Below are 16,431 nucleotides of genomic sequence, written 5' to 3'. Positions count from 1 at the left end.
TTTATAGCTATTTTCACGTTTGAATAGCTTAAAATCACGCTACACATGTCCCACGTTTTTTTTACACATTTCAAATCATAGATCTGATTCTTTAAACTCTTGGCCAGCACAAAGATCAACCGCTTCCTTTGCAAAAGAAAACACATGCGTTACGTTCTTGGCTTGTAATTCCATAGCTAAACGTACAGAGTGTTATGCTAAAAGGTAAAAGTCCTTAAACTCCTGCGCCTTAGTGGGTCTTGGCGGCCAGACGCTTGTCGCGCTCCTCCGCGATGCTCAGCTTGACACCCTTGCCCTTGGGCAGGGAGATGTAGGGCTTGTTGCCCTTGCCAATAATGAACACGTTGGTCAAACGGGTGGCGAACACATGACCCTGCGAGTCCTTGATGTGCACAATGTCGAAGGATCCGGGATGACGCTCACGGTTGACAACGGTGCCGACACGTCCCAAATTCCTGCCTCCGGTGATCATGCAGAGGTTGCCTGTGGAGACGGAGAAGCATACCAGTTAGTGGAATCATACGACTTGGTTAATAATATTGGGCGACTGTCATTGCACGTAAAAGTTACTGAAGCGACTTTGGAATGCCGCATCAGAGACCGTCGTGACAAAAATTGCTTTTGGCTTATTGTTTTTGAACCACGCAACTTTCGAGGAGCGTTTTGTGGTCTTCGAACCAGCCAATGAACACGATGATCTACGATGGGGGATGCTTACCGGAATCGAACTTGATGTAGTCGGTGATCTTGCCAGAGGCAATGTCCACCTGCACGGAATCGTTGGCGTGGATCAGAGGATCCGGGTAGCGGATGGTGCGGCCGTCGTGTGTAACCAGGAAAGGAACTCCCTTGGCGCCCAGCTGGGTCTTCTTCACCTTGCACAGCTTGTACTGCAAAGAAGCAAAGAAAATGGGGGTTAATTTTAAGACGTTTTATTTCTACAAAATTCCACTACAACTTTTATTGCATTGTAATTGCACGTAAAAGTTACTCAGACGACTGTGGAATGCCGAATCAGAGACCGTCGTATCAAAAATTGCTTTGGGCTTCGATTTGAACCAATAGACACATGGCAAACGGCGGAAATCGGTCTTCGACGAAGCCCACAGTTTTCCCTCTTGAAGGGAATGACAATATAATGCTATATACTCCTTGGTTTCTTTTGTAATTGCACGTAAAAGTTACTGAAACAACTGGGATTTGTCGAATCAGAGACCGTCGTATCAAAAATTGCTTTGGGCTTCGTTTTGAACCAATCGGCGCACTATTATACACGCAAAACGGTCTTCGACAAAGCCATTAAGTTAATTACTTTCGATTAGCATAAAAATTGATTTTGTATTCAAAAAAAATGAACTATTTATGTTTAAAAGGCTTCCAAAACAAAACACTCTCATCCAGCGGATTAGTTGGAGTTTTTACATTATAAGAAAACCAAGTGATCTTGCGTAAAGCGGCTGCATGAAGCAGCATCCCTAGCCAGACTAGATAACTCACCTTGGCCTCCTCGGCGGAGATGCGGTGGATGACGAAGCGTCCCTTCACGTCGTAGACCAGACGGAAGAACTCACCGGTCTTCTCGAGGGTGATGACATCTAAAAAAAACGGCCAATGGAACCCATTAGTAAGGAGCACAAAACTCCTCGCCGAGCACAAAACTCACCCATGTAGCCAGCGGGATAGGTGGGGTCGGTGCGGACCTTTCCATCGACCTTAACCAGGCGCTGCATGACGATCTTGGTGACCTCGGCACCGTTGAGGGCGTACTTCAAGCGGTTTCTCAAGAAGATCAGCAGTGGCAGCGACTCACGCAGCTTGTGTGGGCCGGTCGAGGGACGCGGGGCGAAGACGCCTCCCAGCTTGTCCAACATCCATGCCTTGGGGGCGGCTAAACGCTTCAAATGCTTCTTGGGGCCACGAGCCTGCAAAGTGTAAGTGGGTTTCAGCCGTTAGCCAGGTATTCCAATGGCAAAGCATACAATCGTGACCATATCTCCACCACCAACAGATACTCACCATGTTTGATTCACGATATTGAACGGGCGATCACTGCAAATAGAACAATCAAACGTTAGTTTTGTGCCAGCAATCGCGCGCCACTGCCAGTGCCGCATCCGTGGCCCGCAAATCCCCAATGGCGGGCCTTCCATTGACAAAACTTAGCACGTGGCTAGCTGCAAAAAATACACATACCGTCCGTCGGGCAATACAACAGGAAAAGGAAAAGGCAGATTTGCGGGCGGTGTGGCCAGCGGGCAGTTGGCGCCGAATAACTAAATACTAGATTGCGGCCAGCGCGCAGGGTTACTTTTGCGAGGGTTCCTCATTATTGGGGGTATTCCTCAGCCGCTGTATCAATTAGCTTTTGTCAGCTGTGACGCGATTTAATGCTTAAATGAAAATATAAACATAGTATATTATTATAAACCGATGTTTGCTCTAATACAGAGAATCGGCTACATTAAAATATACAATATTTAACTTTCATATAAATTTATATACAGGCAATTAGGTCTCATCACTGTTATAAAGTCAAGTAAAATAAAGTAAAATTTAAAGATATTTTTACACAGATATCATTCAAATAAGGGGCTAGTAATTAAAATTAGTCTGCTAAAGGAACACTTGAACGCCAGCGTTTATATAACCAGATGTATATAACTGCTTGCTTATTTTAAAAGGTATCATGTGGGGCTACATAATCGACCATAATAGCTCTTGTTCAATGAACGTTTGGGTTCCATAGGATTGTCTCAACCGATTTCGAGTTATGTATTTAAATTACCCGTTCCCAATCAAGTAATACCACTTCTATAATTATAGTTTGCTTAATTTTTTATCAATAAGTATTAACCCTTAGCAGTAAGATATATTTAATACATTAGGGGCGAACCTCATTAAAATACCACATTTAAATACGTCGAAAATAATTCTTTGCGGAATACCCTTACTAAAGCCTGAACATTGGATACATCCTGAAAAAATACCAGAATTGCCAGGGCTGCATTGTGCGCAATTAATCGTATTCGAAAAAGACACAAGCAATCGAAATTCAAACAAAGCATCAGTTGGAGGTTTGGTAATTTTACAATTGTTTATTCTCTCATTTAGTTAATGCCTTTTAAACACACAATTTGTCTTTAGGCATTAGTAATTACATTCTGTAAAACCTACTTATAAATTAAACTGCGGCAACAATACAATTTGCCAATCGGATTTACGCGCTTGTTTATGTTTGCTTGTTTTTATGTTTTAAATGTGATTTTGTTATGCTTGTATACGGGAATCTATGCATTTAATTTAAAACCACTGGGGGCTAAATAGTTATGTTGGTTAATTCAGTTTCTCATTTGTTTTGTACATAATACAAACTGCATTCATTCGCTTAATGTTGGCTCGCTAATTTAATCGCTACTGTTTTTGTTAGGCGAAAGAACTTAACGGTATGTGAATTACACTTTAAGAAATACAATGTATGCAATTAATGAATGTTTAGTTGGTTTAAATGTATACTTCCATGTTACTGGCTACGTACGTCTGTCTGTGAGGGCGAGCGATTCACGATTCGCATTCGCGTTCTCGTTTCAAGATGAGTGGATGATTTGAGGGTCAGGATGGGAGTAAAGTGGGCAACCATTCACGCACAAAGTCTCTTATGTCGTTCAGTCCAGCTTTTTCATTGATTTGAGGGCCCGTTCCCGCAGCTGCTTCTCGAGGTCCTCGTTGATGACACCGGGTCCGGAGGCGCCCGGCAACAGTAGCGCCAGCTTGCCAGCGTTTCCATTCCGCTTGGCCGCAACCGCCGGCGGCAACTGCTCATCCTCGTCGCTGCTGCCCTGGGAACTGCTGTCCGCCCGCGACTTGCCGGCACTGCACTTCCGCTTGTGCTTCTTATGCTTCTTGCTCTTCTTGCTGTGCTTCTTGTGTTTCTTATGCTTCTTGCGCTTGGAGGAGGCCTCTGAGTCGCTGTCACTGGAATCCGCCGGCTTCTTCGCCTTCTTGCGCTTCTTCTTGGGCACATGCTCGTCCTCGGAATCGCTGTTGTCGCCGGCCTCGTCCCGACGCGTCTTCTTGTGCCCGCGCTTGCGACTGCTCGTCGACTCCTCATCGCCGCTGGAGATTGCGCCCCGCTTGGACTTCTTGTCCGAGCGCCGCTTGTCCTTCTCCTTCTCGTGCTCCTTCTCTTTTCCCTTTAAAGCCGCCACCTCCTTGCTCTTCTTTTGCTGCAGCTTCTTCTTGAGCCTCTCATCCCCACTGGAGTTGTCCTCGTCGTCACTCTGTTCGGTGCTGGTTGAGCTCTCCGAGCTGCGCCGCACCTTCTCCTTCTTGCCCTTGGAAGTCTCCACGTTGGTTGGCTGCTTCTTGCGACGCGGCTGCTCCTCGCTATCATCGCTCTCGGCACTGCTGTCCGAACTGCTGCTCTGGCTCTGATCGCGGGATTTCTTTGGTACCGCCGCCGACGCAGCAGCAGCTGCCTTGGCTGCGGCTAGACGCTCGTGGGGCTTAAGGAACGGTGAGGGCGTGCGGGACAGACTGGCGTAGCTGCTGCGCACGGCTGGACCCTCGTCCAGCACTATGATAGTTTCTGGCTTGTTTTTGCGCTGCTGCTCCTCGCGACAGAGATCGATGGTGTTCACCGCCGGGCCAGCATACTCCACCGACGAGCGCCCTGTAACCAAAAGCAGTCCACAATTGATTACCCTCTTTTAAGTTGATCATTTGCTTGTCACTTACCAACTGGACTCTCCCGCTTGCGACTGTGTTGCGAACTGGAGCGACTGCGGCTTCGTTGGCGACTCAGGCTTCGACTGCGACTATGGCTACTACGGCGTTTCTCCGGCGGACTAGCGCTGCGCTGTCGCTGCTGCCGTCCACCTGCAGAGCTTCCCGATGATGAGCGCCGGTTTCGTGCAGGCGGCGGGTTGTCCCACCGATTCATGTGACCGCCACCACCGCCCGGTGAGCTGCGCCTTTCCCTTGAGTTGGGGCGACGATCTCTTGAATTTCGTCGTTGCTGCGGCGACGAGAAGCGACGTCCCGGTCCCTGATGCGGGGAGAATTGCTTGCGGAACGGCTGATTCTGCTGCATTGGCGACTGTCGGTGGTCGCGATTATAGCGATTCTGTTGCGGCGACTGGCGCCTGTCGAAGCGACCCATTCCGCCTCCACCTCCACGTCCGCCGCCGCCAGGACTCTGTCTGGCCTGCCAGTGGATGCGCCCGCCACCGCGGAAGTTGGGCGAACCGCCGCGATGCTGCCACATCTGTCGATGTCCGCCGCCACGTCCGCCACCCCGTCCTCCACCTCTAAAGTTCATCATCGGCGAACGGCGACGGTTGTTGAAGCTGCACGGAACGAAATTAACATGATTGAATTAGTTAAGGCATTGATAGTTAGGCGATAGAATCTACTTACCGTCTTGGAGAGCGAGAATAACGCATGGGCGAGCGTGATAGATGCCTGGATCTCGACCTGCGGCGAGAATTGGATCGCTGAAAGCGATTGCCGCCGTTGCCACCGCCATTATCCTGTCGCATCGGACTGCGTCCTCGCGGGGAGAAGCGTCTGCCACCTCGACGACCACCTCCGCCACCGCCAAACTGCCTGCCTCGATCGTTACCGCGCTCCATTGAACTAGCCGAGTCCCCGCGATTGTTGCGATATTGTCGCTTGTTTTGCACACTGTTCTTGTTGCGCCGGTGCTCAAACTGATCCTGGTTGCGCTCCGGCGACAACGATATGCTGCTGGAGCGTCCTCGTCGGCGACTGCGTCGCGAGGAACTGCGGGAACGTGACCGCTTGGCGCTGGGCGATCGAGATCGACTGCGCGGCGATCGCGACCGGGAATGCGAGCGGGAGCGCGACTTGTTCTTGGAGGCCGGCGGTACCGGCGAGGTCTTGTCCGTCGAATGGCGGCCGTTGACAGTCTTGGCGGGTGCGGGCTCCACCGAGCCCGTCTTTTTGCCGGCGGTTCGCGAGCGGGAACGTGAACGCGAACGTGGTCGTCGGCTGGATCTCCGCTCCCTGGAGCCGGGACGCGCGGCCGAGGAGGAGCCGCGTTTACGGATTTTGGCAGCCGCATTGGCGGCCGCTTCTCGTGCGGCACTGGGCACCGAACCGTTGTTGTTGGCCGGCTTCACTGAGCGGGATCTGGAGCGGGACTTGGATTTGGAGCGGTCACGCTGCCGATCTCGCCTAGAACTGTCTCGTTGGGAGCGGGAACGCGAACGGGATCTCGATCGATCCCGCTGCCGCTGTTCCTCCTCCCGTTTGAGTATCTCATCCTTTTTCTGCTGTATAAACTCCGCCGGTATACCCGAATCGCTTTCCTGTGCCGAGAGCAGCAGGGCCCAAAGTTCACCCATAAACTGGCGGGCATTTCGGCCGTTCAAGAAGCCCGTCATATTGATCTGCATCTTCTTGGGGCACGGATACTTCTCCTCCTCCAGCTGATTGTAGACAAACTCGACGACCACGTCGTCCTCGATGTGCAGGATGTCGGTGATCTTCTTGCTGATCCACGGACGCAGTACGTCCAGCTTGACTTTCGACATATCCACCCTCTTGTTCAGGCAATCACCGAACTTCATTTGCTTCATCAGCTTCTTCTCCTTGTCGCTGAACCGCGTGTCCTGCTGCTGGTTGGTGCCCTATTTGATTTTGCGGGGGGCGGGGTGAAAAATAAACATATTTGCAGGATATTCCATTTAAAAAAAAAGGGGGGAATAAATTAACACAAACGAATGGGCAATGTATTGAAAAACCATTTATCGATTAGTTTGCGGGGGGGTGTCGACGCTTTTGGCTTACCGTGAACATCATCTTGGCTGCGTATTCGTGATTAGAGTCCTGCGGGAATTTCGGTGCACTGCCGCCAATTTGTGGCCCAACTTTAGGCCAGGCACATTTGTTTTCTAGCGCAGCGAGGGCGAGTCAAAAATCCAATAAAAATATGTAACCCGGCACCACGCAAGTCGATTGTCGTCTACAGGAGCACACACACACTCGCGCAGCGTCTTTTCGCCGTCTGTGTGTATGTGTGATGGCCGGGGAGATGCGCTGCCTTTGGCCCGATTTAATCGCTATCTTAACACCCTGCTCGCGCGTTTATCACTCTACTGCCTTCTGTCGTCGTTGCAAACAGCTTTAATGGCAGTTTTCTAACTATTTTTAAGCACTTTACTATCGCAAAATAAAAAATTATATTCGTGAAAACGGTCTGCGCCAGTGATGGCAGCAGCGGCCCAAAACACGAGTAATCGGCACCAGCGCTGGACTATCGGCCTATGTTATCGGTGAGCATCTGGCAGCGCTGCGCACAGGGTGTTAACAGTTTTTTGAATTCAAATGCGACCGTTACATTTTAAATCTTTTCAAACTTACAACGATTGTTAAAATACTCTGTTTATAATTGGGTTTATATTTTTATTAAGAAAAGGAGCTGTATTTTCTAGATCATTTAAGGCACATGTCGGTATGTGCGTAGCCATAGCAATTACAGTCTATTCATAGTTTCATATTATATTTTGAATAATTTTATATTCCATCCTTTTTGAATTAAACAACTGCAGTCACATTTCGAAACGAATGTTTTTATTTTGCATTTTCGAATGCCGTAATTAGGGGTTCTAATAAATACACACTACAAACGCACACAGGCATTTAATCAATTTTGGTTAAATTTAGACTTAACATTAGGATTTGATTATTTTTTGAGCAAAATTTCATTTCAATTTTATACAGCTGAGTGGGATTGAAAGGAGAATGAGAGATGGGGGGAAAACATTAAATAACATTGCAAAATTGATTTCGCTACAAAAAATAATTCCTTTTAATTAAGCCAGCCAGCCAGCCAGTTCAGCCCAGCTCGGCTTGGCTCCGATCTGCTCCGACCCAAAACTCGCTCAGTTCTTTTGGTTGCTGTTGGTGTTCCTGGTGGTTACCGCCTCCGCCTTCGTTTCCTCCTCCTACGGTATCATGTTTGGCTCCTGGGCGGCGCCCGTCGAGTACTTGGGCTTGCATACGCATCCGCTCTCCACCAGCACGTAATCCTGGCCAGTCAGCGTCACCGGGCCGAGCGGAATCACCAGGAACAGGTAGGGCACATAGGTTTGCGTACACTCGCCGCGGACCACATCGCACTCAGAGGATCTAAAATTGACCATAGAAGTGAGCTTTAAAAAGAAGAACTAGTGGAGATTGTGGAGTAGTTTAAGTTAAGGGTAACTTTCTTATTTGAATTCAATTTGTTTGGTATACCAATAGGATTTGTATTAATCAGTTAATCAGCTGTCAAAATGTTACTCACTCGCACACTTCGAAGACCACCTGCTGGAGGAGATCGGGGAACTTCTGGACGATGGTCACCGGCTGGCCGGAGGTGAGGCTCACTCCGTACATGGGCGCCGTGGTGTTGTAGCGCGTCTTGCAGAGGCGCGCCGGCGTCTCGCTCTTGCACTGCTGCGCCGGCGTGGCGTTCTTCAGCGAACGACCTGTTAAGTTGCGATGCGATGAGATTGATTAATCAATCAAGTAGTCAGTCGATCAATCAATCAATCAATCAGGCGGCGGTTCGATCGATTGGTTTGGTCAATCAGGTGGCGGTGACCGACTTACCATAGCGACTGCTTCCGACGGCCTCGTTGTTCACCTCGTCGTAGGCCCTCAGCAGAGCACTGGTGGTTATGGCTGGGTCCAGTGTGCTGGGCAATTTGCTCTGGCGGCCACGTCGCGAGTTTCCGTTCCAGTTGGAGAATGTGCGCGCCACGGCCGCGCTACAGAGATCCCAATTGGATGGTCACAGGGGCGTTAGAAAAGAAAGTTACTACCACGCCAGATGACTGACTCACCTCGGATATGGCGCATTATTGGGACCCAGGCAGTCCAGCGAGTCCGTCAGCGCATCGCCCGATAGGTACTTTAGGCCACGCCCACCGCTGCAGCGGCTGGGGGGCGCATCATCGCTGCTGTAACTTGGCCACAACGCCGCGTTTGCGCAGGTGAGTGCGATGCTGAGGACGCAGAGAGCCGTTAGGTGCTGCAACAGGTTCGAAGCGGTACGGATATGGGTTATGAAACGGGCCAAAACAGATTATTCACACGGCCAATTTGTGGCTCTCTTGAGCAGTTAGTGCATACTAGACTCTATAGTATCTAGTATCTACAGCATACATATGCAACATGCAGATGTTTGTATTTTAAAGTTCGTGGTCTTACAATCAAAGCATCAACAAAGTCAAAAGATAATGATTAACTCTATTGTTTTTAAGAATAATTTTTATTCCAAAGTTGTACCATGTCATACGAATCATATAAGTGAATCACTAAGGCGTTTAAATAAAATGATATAGAAATTTAAAAATAATCTTATCGAATAAAACAAATAGTAATATTTCGGAAAAAGGTAAAATTAAATATGATAATGTGGAACTTCCAACGATTACGTAGTAACGAAAGGCACCCCGAATGCTAGATAGTCTGCATAAACAAAAAGCTACGTAACTATAATAAAAAAAATGAAAAATGTTGTTTTGTAGATCCCTAGCAATAACCAAGTTCTTAAACATTTAAGAAGACTTCTTTCATCGTTCAGAGGCATTTCTTGAAGTAATAATCATTACTATACAATATCAGCGACTTTAGAAATGTTGCATTTATGGTATTTGATAACGGGTAATCGGCGGAAGGAGGGAAGTGCTGTCTCATGCTGAAAATACAACTAGTCTTACTGAACTGAAGTTCCGTAAGAGTTGTAACGTGTTTTATGGCCTGTCGTTGAACCGACGACCCTGACCATGGCCCAGCTATATATGTTTGTTTGTATATAACATACATATGTAGTTGTCTAGCACTATTTGGCTTTTGGCCGGGGACTCTACGGAGTTCTGGGAAAGGCTTTAAAAGTACGCCACTGCAGACGATGGCGATTACGCGTTACAAGGGCTACCCATTTTGGTTTTGATGGAGGGAGGTGTATGGACGATGAAAAGTTTCTATTTTCACATGCTTGACCCGCTTAGCCCCGAAATCCATAAACAAATTAATTAAGCTCATAAATAAGCATCTTGCGGGGGGCACGGCGCACGTGAAAGTAAAAACAGAGACGAAAACCCACATCCATCCAGTTGGAATGTTTGTAGTAAGACATACGGACATACGGACACTTTTCAGTGGCACGGCATGCAAAGCTGACTTCTAATATGGTCTGAACTTTTTATTGCCTCTTCTCGCGGTTTTTATCCAACCGCGCTCGCAGGTATTTTCTTTCACTTTCTCCGTGCAGATTTGGCTGCTGATCAAGTGCCCGATTCGTGCCGAAAAACCCGTTTCGATTGAATTAAAATTGCAGCACAAAATTTGCCATTTCTTCTGCTTTTTTCTGTTATTTTTTTTTTTTTTGCAATTTTTTGCATTTGACTTTCTGTCGAGAAAATCGCTGCACGTATGTATACGATAATCGTTGCTTTTCTTTGAGCGTTTGTGCGACTGTCAATGGCGGAATACCGCAAATATTTCTTAATTGATATAAATATTTTCTTTCTGCTATTATCGTTTTGTTCGGTTCGCACATTTGGTAAGTTTGCTAGTCAACTTTCTTTTCAGTTAGACATTTGACAAAAAATAACAAGACTTATGGAAAACGAGGGGGCCATAATGGTCATTGCGTGTGCGCTGCGCCGCTGGGAAAATAAAAACGAAAGCGAAATTCTATTATTTAATTCTTTTCCCATTCACTACACGAATTTAATGGGTGTCTGAATGAGCGGAATAGGGGGCCTACACACGTGCAGACCAGCCGGGTCTTCAGGTTCGATGGTGCAACTATGGCCACAAGCACTTCCACTCTCACCGCGCCTTTTGTCGAATTCTTCTTGGGGGCTCATTAAACGCGCTTTTCCCAACATTGTCATTTCGTTGCTCGGACTTTCCGTTTTTATGACTCTTCAGCAATTTCGTTTAATAAATGCTCGCTGTCCCCTCTTAATTCGACATTAAAGCACTGGGGAGCCGGAGAAGCCATTGCCATTTGAACCTGTCACTAGACGCATTTCTACCTGGTAATTGCCATCTTGATTGGGCCCTCGTCGGCTCCTAATGAGGCGACTTTTTTTGGGTCTGTGAAGTGTTCATTGTAGTGTTTGCGGCATGACTGTACCGAATGCAAATAATTTCGAATATATTTGGGCTTTGGAAATCGAAAAATCACGCATTAATCAAAAACCCATTGACGATCCGTTGACAATTTCGGTTTGCCTCGTCATTAGGCTTACATAACAAAAACAACAATAACAACTCCGTGCACTACAACGATTTTCTATGCTCTGCTTTATATTTGCCCGCGAGGAAAAGAGAAAAGAGACGAGCCAAGCTAGGCTTGAAAGAACTTAGAGATGACAACGTGATGAATACCCCCACATACCACGGAATAAGGTATGTAAATTTAATTTAATTACTCAGGCAACTAGGAACAATATTATAAAATCACAATAATCATCATGATTAAAATAATCAAACAAAGTTGTAAATATTATTTTCTACTCTTTAAAAGTTGTTGAGACAGAATAATTGTTTATTTAATTTTAAGTATTCATATATAACCAACTTTATAAATTCTACCCTGCAATTTAAGATAGTTTAGATACTGAGATATTAATGAAGTGTTGCAATACCGTTGTAGATTTATAGACGGTAATCTGTAAACGCTAATCCACATCGTGACACGAGATCAGCACGACTTAGCCCTTCTCTATAAAGAACCGATGGCAAAGAGACGCCACAACAACAGCAACAAACGGCAAAAAGAGACAAAGCGACGGGCAAAACTGTCAAGAGCAGCGGCTCCGTTCGTGGATCAGGTGCCGTTATAACGAGGTTAACGACCCACATCGCCATCTCCCTCTCATGCCATCTCTCTATCTCTTTCTCTGTCTCACTCGCTTGGCATAAACAAACATTGGCGTTTAATAACAAATGAAATTAAATTCTAACAGCTCAGCTGCACGGGTGAAAATTGGTTTTGGGAAAGCATGGCAATGTCGACAGATTATTGACAGCCAACAAATAGCCGCCGGTGACTGCGACTTTGGCTATTACTGTGACTTTGACTGTGACTTCGATAGCTGCGTTGCACGCGATGTTGTTACTGGTTGAAACCAGGAACAGGTTTATTGATAAGCGTAGCCCATAGCCCCGGGCATTCCCCACCTTGGAGTTCCACATTCTCAATGGATGTCAGTGATAATGCATTGTGATTGAAACGAATTGAAAGAGAGAATTGTGGCTTGGCCGTTGGCTTTGACTTCGCTTGACTGACACAATTTTCCAAAGGCCTTTGTTCGCCGATTGTGGATCAGTTGGTCAGGAAAAGCCGATGAAAAGCAAAGACCAATTGTTATTGTTTGGGAGACGCTGTCTGTCAACAGCGAGGCATGTCGAAAAACTGGTAAGAATTGATGCTAAATGATGTATGTACGAGGCTTCAAATATTTCGAAAACTCGGTCTGTGCCACAGACTCTTCGAATTTGTGTTGACTCAAAGCTTGGTTGGTTATCCATACAAATTATTTTGACGTTTTTAAGATGATAAGAATGTTTTTAGACTAGTTAAGATCTAGTCTTGAAAAACACGTGAAACTCCAAATGAAAACCATTAAATATTTCAGTTTTCTTTTGTGTATGTTTTAAATTGAGTTCACTTTTTGCACCTTGCGTCAATCATCGATTATGCATAATCGATTTTACCATTTTTCTATCAATTACATCGCCTCAAGAACAGTTTTCTTTACAACTCTGTTTCTTTTTTTTTTGCTACTTCCCAGCACCGTTGCGCATTAGACCGTTGTTTTATTGTGTTTTCCATTATTTTTTTCGTTCCGCGACAGACAACAAAGCTCAATGCCGTGATAACCCCGAAGCGACAAAATTTTCAATGGGATTTTTCCCCGAAGAAGCAGCCGCTATGCAGATCACGTTTTCCCAGACCAAAACCAAATCCAAGAGCAAGACCAAGACCAGAAAAGGCCAGGCCAGACCGCAAAGTAAGAGCGGGACAGGTGCAATGGACCTGGCTTAGTGCGCCTTTGGCCATCGCTGCTCCGTTTCACTCCCCCGCACTTGAGTCTTGGTCGACGACAGCGGCGCTTTCATTTTTGAACCGCGTCCATTGTCCAGATGGTGGGATCGGAATTGAGGAATCCATGGAACCCGTGGAAACGGGGCTAAGAGTGGAGCTGGGCTGACCAAAACTAGAACCGATGTATTTGAATGACAATGGGCAACACTTTTACTCATTACGCTCTCGGTTTTAATGCCACGGATCTAGATACTTACAAATCTGGGCAGAAGTTTCACTAGATGATTCGCATCATTATCTTCTGGGCCACACAATATCACTGTTAGCTTTTGGCGCTACATAAAAGTCGGCAATTAACACAATTATATGACAAAACTCCCCAGACAATCAGAACAATGCCGTTGTAATGATGGAAATATTTGACCCAGAACGCCGTTGTGGCTAACAGTTTATAACTCCGTTTTGCAAATAGTTATATAGATTCCTCAGATTCCCCGTGTTAGACCAAAAGCTAAAATGCCAGAACATGAGACGCTCGAATGGGAATCTTCTACCTCAGGGGGACGCAACCCATAAAAATCAAAGTATGAATATATTTAGCCTACTTTTTATAAAATTTTTATTTTGCTTTTGCCCACGGCGTGCGCGGCACTCGAGCATTTAGGCGACACTTTGAATCATCGCTACACTGGCCACAAATTCCAGTTCCTTAACATCGACTACATACTTTTGTCTTATTCGGAAATAAACCTAACGATCAGTGTTCATTTGAAGCATTCACTGTTAGAATGAATCATAATAATCATATGTTAAATGAACAAGTAACGGGAAAATCGTGTTCATTCAGTAAAAGTGAACAGCAAGTTTCTAATAACTTACAGGTTATCATATTTGTTTCTGTGTGGATTATGGGTTAAATCGTAAAAATTGCGGGCAGGCAGAGAAAACAACCGATCGAAATCCAAAACACCGTGCAAGGGAAATCGTTGACTAAGCGATTCGATCGAGTGGGCGTGTTCTTTGGCTTTCTCGCTATCTGCCTGAATAACATTCTCATGAATCCAAAGTCGGTCAAGTTCACAGGGGTTTCTGTGATCCCTACGGCTTCATACCCTACAATTTAGGGATCACAACCGGTGGCGGTGGAAAAAAAGAAATGTATTTTTCCCACAAGAATGCAGCTGCATTCCGCAAACCACCACCATGCCCAATCGCTGGGTCAGATCTCCTGCCGCATTCCTCGACCTGCCAACAGGGCCCATATATCACTTGTAACCATAACCGCGAGAGCTCTCTAACTTTTGCCAACTCAAGTGGCAGGGCCAAGACGTGAGTTGAATCGAATAGCCGTAGACACGCAAGCATTTGCGGGGGGGAACGCAGCCTAGTAAAAGTTATTTGGCCATGGTAAATTCATTAAAAATGCGTCAAGACCGGACAAAAAGAAAGTCCAAGAAAGGTGCTAATTCATGCCATGCCATCGGCCGATCGGGCCAGCGAAATGGGTCGAAGTGGGCGAAACGCCGGAGCACCGAAGAGCTGAGCTCCAAATGCCATCCGGCGGCAATCGGAGAACCCAGCCCATGTTCCATTACTCCACGCCAGGCACTTAGTGGACCACCACCGAAGGTGTTGCCTGTGGGCTGCGGGATGCACATGTACATATGTACATGTGTGCACATATATAGCCATATTATATGCGTTCTTTATGCCATACTGGTTTCCCAAAAGGAACACAACGTCGCCGACGAGAACAATGCCAAGTTCAGGCAAAATATAAGAAGAATGAAAGAAAGAATCCAAGACGTGTAAAGAGATCTTGCAGCTGCCACTCCTTGTGGGCGCTACGGCTTTAGTGTCTTTATTTTTTGTGCTTATTGGGGTCACTTACTTTGACAGAACTTCTACTTAAGCACCGGTATTCCATTTTGTAGCTGCGTGTGTTGCCTGTTGGTTGGTTAGTTGGTTGGCTGGATGGATGGATGGATGGTTGGTTGGCTGGTTGATTGTTGGCTTATTGGCTGTACTTGGGGGCACTTGAGGTGTTCTGTCGAAAGTCTCGTATATCGTGTCTTCTGCCGGCGACTTGTCCGATTCGAATTGCCTTTTCACTACACTTCTGCTACACTTCACGATACGAAGCGAATAAAATATCACACGCTGATTTCACTGGATGCCTGGATTTTCAGAAACACTTTGTAGAGGTAACGCGCGTCCAACAACCGACCAACTCGAGCGCTCAACCTGAACTGACGGACCAGGTAACGTTTACCATTCCTTAAGCACTTGGTGTCTCGCTGCTGCCAATGGGATCTTCGGCTACATCGCACTCGTAACCTGTTGCTGTCGTGCAAAGTGTTGCTGCTGCTGCTGTTGCCGCTGCAGCAGATGTTGCTTTTGCTGCTGCTGCTGCCGCTGTTGCCTCTGTTGCTGCAGAGGATTGGGTTGTCCGCTGGCATTGTGGGTGCCGATCTGGATACATGTGTATGCTCCGCAAGAAACAATCGAGGCAGAAGCAAGCCAGGAACACCAGGGTATAGCATAGGCACACGAACAGCACAATTCCGACCAGGAATGTCAGGATTATGGTTAAAAGCATTCTGATGCCTCAGCTCAATAAATCAAACTAGCCATTCAATGTCTCATTTACTTTTTAAAATTCGAAAATATAGTAAGATATGAAGATGAATGGATAAACTGATTTAAGGATTTTGTTATGATATATTATGATTTCATTATCAAGTGGATCTTACAGAATATAGGACTTAAATTATTTATATATATATGTAGCGAAGTAGTATTAATATAAAAGAAGAATAAAGAGGCTGCCATCTTAGACTTTAATGTTTGACTTTAAAAAGAAAAATGGTTTCAATGCACTATACACACGGGATTTTGGCATGAACAGCATGTGGATCACATCCTCTTGGCTCTAAACTTCTTCAATGGCTATCACTGCCTGCTGAGTCATGGGTGATCCAACTGCCATTATTTGGCGGGGTTGAGGACGAGCCCGCGGCAAAGGTGGATCCAGATGAACGGTTCGCATTAGTGCCGAGCAGCACCCGCAGAAGATGAGGCAAATGCAGCAGACACAGCAGAAAATAATTGAGGTAACTGCAAGGATCGGAAACAATATTAGTCCTCTTATCATGTTTCCAAAGGTTTTTTTCCGGCAAAATCTGTATCAAATCTGTATCTGTTTGAAGTTAAAATATCAGATCATAAAGATGGCATGATGTTGGGATCGACGTTAACTGAATGCTCCATCTGACATTTTGTTTCCAACCAAAGCCAACTCATACATAATCTTGTTCAGATATTAGGCCCAATATAAGTTATCTTTGGGTTAAATTTCC

At 46.1% G+C, this 16,431-nt stretch overlaps 3 protein-coding genes and 3 non-coding genes across 6 annotated transcripts; all 6 read right to left on the bottom strand.

Moving 5' to 3' along the window:
* Positions 1–149: 149 nt before the first annotated feature.
* Positions 150–2,253, bottom strand: LOC6605531 (40S ribosomal protein S4). Its single transcript, XM_002030326.2, has 6 exons — positions 2,194–2,253; positions 2,017–2,049; positions 1,664–1,922; positions 1,498–1,595; positions 719–890; positions 150–483 (listed from the first exon to the last, which is right to left on the bottom strand). The coding sequence occupies exons 2-6, from the start codon at positions 2,017–2,019 to the stop codon at positions 230–232; spliced, it is 786 nt and encodes a 261-aa protein (XP_002030362.1). The 5' UTR covers positions 2,020–2,049; positions 2,194–2,253; the 3' UTR covers positions 150–229.
* LOC6605534 lies at positions 546–688 on the bottom strand. The gene has a single exon (XR_048317.2). It is a non-coding gene; the product is annotated as a small nucleolar RNA psi28S-3327 (small nucleolar RNA).
* Positions 967–1,109, bottom strand: LOC6605533. The gene has a single exon (XR_048316.2). It is a non-coding gene; the product is annotated as a small nucleolar RNA psi28S-3327 (small nucleolar RNA).
* LOC6605532 lies at positions 1,161–1,303 on the bottom strand. Its single transcript, XR_048315.2, has one exon. It is a non-coding gene; the product is annotated as a small nucleolar RNA psi28S-3327 (small nucleolar RNA).
* Positions 2,254–3,068: 815 nt separating the features above from the next.
* On the bottom strand, positions 3,069–7,248 carry LOC6605530 (serine/arginine repetitive matrix protein 1). Its single transcript, XM_032718353.1, has 4 exons — positions 6,811–7,248; positions 5,416–6,650; positions 4,735–5,345; positions 3,069–4,669 (listed from the first exon to the last, which is right to left on the bottom strand). The coding sequence occupies exons 1-4, from the start codon at positions 6,820–6,822 to the stop codon at positions 3,663–3,665; spliced, it is 2,865 nt and encodes a 954-aa protein (XP_032574244.1). The 5' UTR covers positions 6,823–7,248; the 3' UTR covers positions 3,069–3,662.
* Positions 7,249–7,571: 323 nt separating this feature from the next.
* Positions 7,572–15,325, bottom strand: LOC6605529. Its single transcript, XM_002030324.2, has 5 exons — positions 14,964–15,325; positions 8,850–9,037; positions 8,617–8,774; positions 8,309–8,492; positions 7,572–8,151 (listed from the first exon to the last, which is right to left on the bottom strand). Exons 1-5 carry the CDS (start codon positions 14,997–14,999, stop codon positions 7,968–7,970), a joined length of 750 nt encoding a protein of 249 aa, XP_002030360.1. The 5' UTR covers positions 15,000–15,325; the 3' UTR covers positions 7,572–7,967.
* Between the last annotated feature and the right edge of the window lie 1,106 nt (positions 15,326–16,431).

This window comes from Drosophila sechellia, chromosome 3L, assembly GCF_004382195.2.
Source record: "Drosophila sechellia strain sech25 chromosome 3L, ASM438219v1, whole genome shotgun sequence".
In the NCBI taxonomy this organism is placed as follows: domain Eukaryota; kingdom Metazoa; phylum Arthropoda; class Insecta; order Diptera; family Drosophilidae; genus Drosophila; species Drosophila sechellia.
Note: the sequence above shows the minus strand (reverse complement) of the source record. Positions and strands in the feature narration are given on the sequence as shown.

What these genes read in the sequence shown, in the direction of transcription:
- LOC6605531 (XM_002030326.2), bottom strand. An exon ending in CTATCCCGCTGGCTACATGG is followed by an intron (nt 1,596 to 1,663) that starts GTGAGTTTTGTG and finishes CGTTTTTTTTAG; the next exon opens with ATGTCATCACCCTCGAGAAG. An exon ending in TCTCCGCCGAGGAGGCCAAG is followed by an intron (nt 891 to 1,497) that starts GTGAGTTATCTA and finishes GCTTCTTTGCAG; the next exon opens with TACAAGCTGTGCAAGGTGAA.
- LOC6605530 (XM_032718353.1), bottom strand. An exon ending in TATTCTCGCTCTCCAAGACG is followed by an intron (nt 5,346 to 5,415) that starts GTAAGTAGATTC and finishes CGTTCCGTGCAG; the next exon opens with CTTCAACAACCGTCGCCGTT. An exon ending in CAAGCGGGAGAGTCCAGTTG is followed by an intron (nt 4,670 to 4,734) that starts GTAAGTGACAAG and finishes TTTTGGTTACAG; the next exon opens with GGCGCTCGTCGGTGGAGTAT.
- LOC6605529 (XM_002030324.2), bottom strand. Translation starts at nt 14,999, where the DNA reads ATGGAATACCGGTGCTTAAGTAGAAGTTCTGTCAAA. An exon ending in TAAGTAGAAGTTCTGTCAAA is followed by an intron (nt 9,038 to 14,963) that starts GTAAGTGACCCC and finishes AACCTGTTGCAG; the next exon opens with CACCTAACGGCTCTCTGCGT. An exon ending in GTGGTCTTCGAAGTGTGCGA is followed by an intron (nt 8,152 to 8,308) that starts GTGAGTAACATT and finishes GGTCAATTTTAG; the next exon opens with ATCCTCTGAGTGCGATGTGG.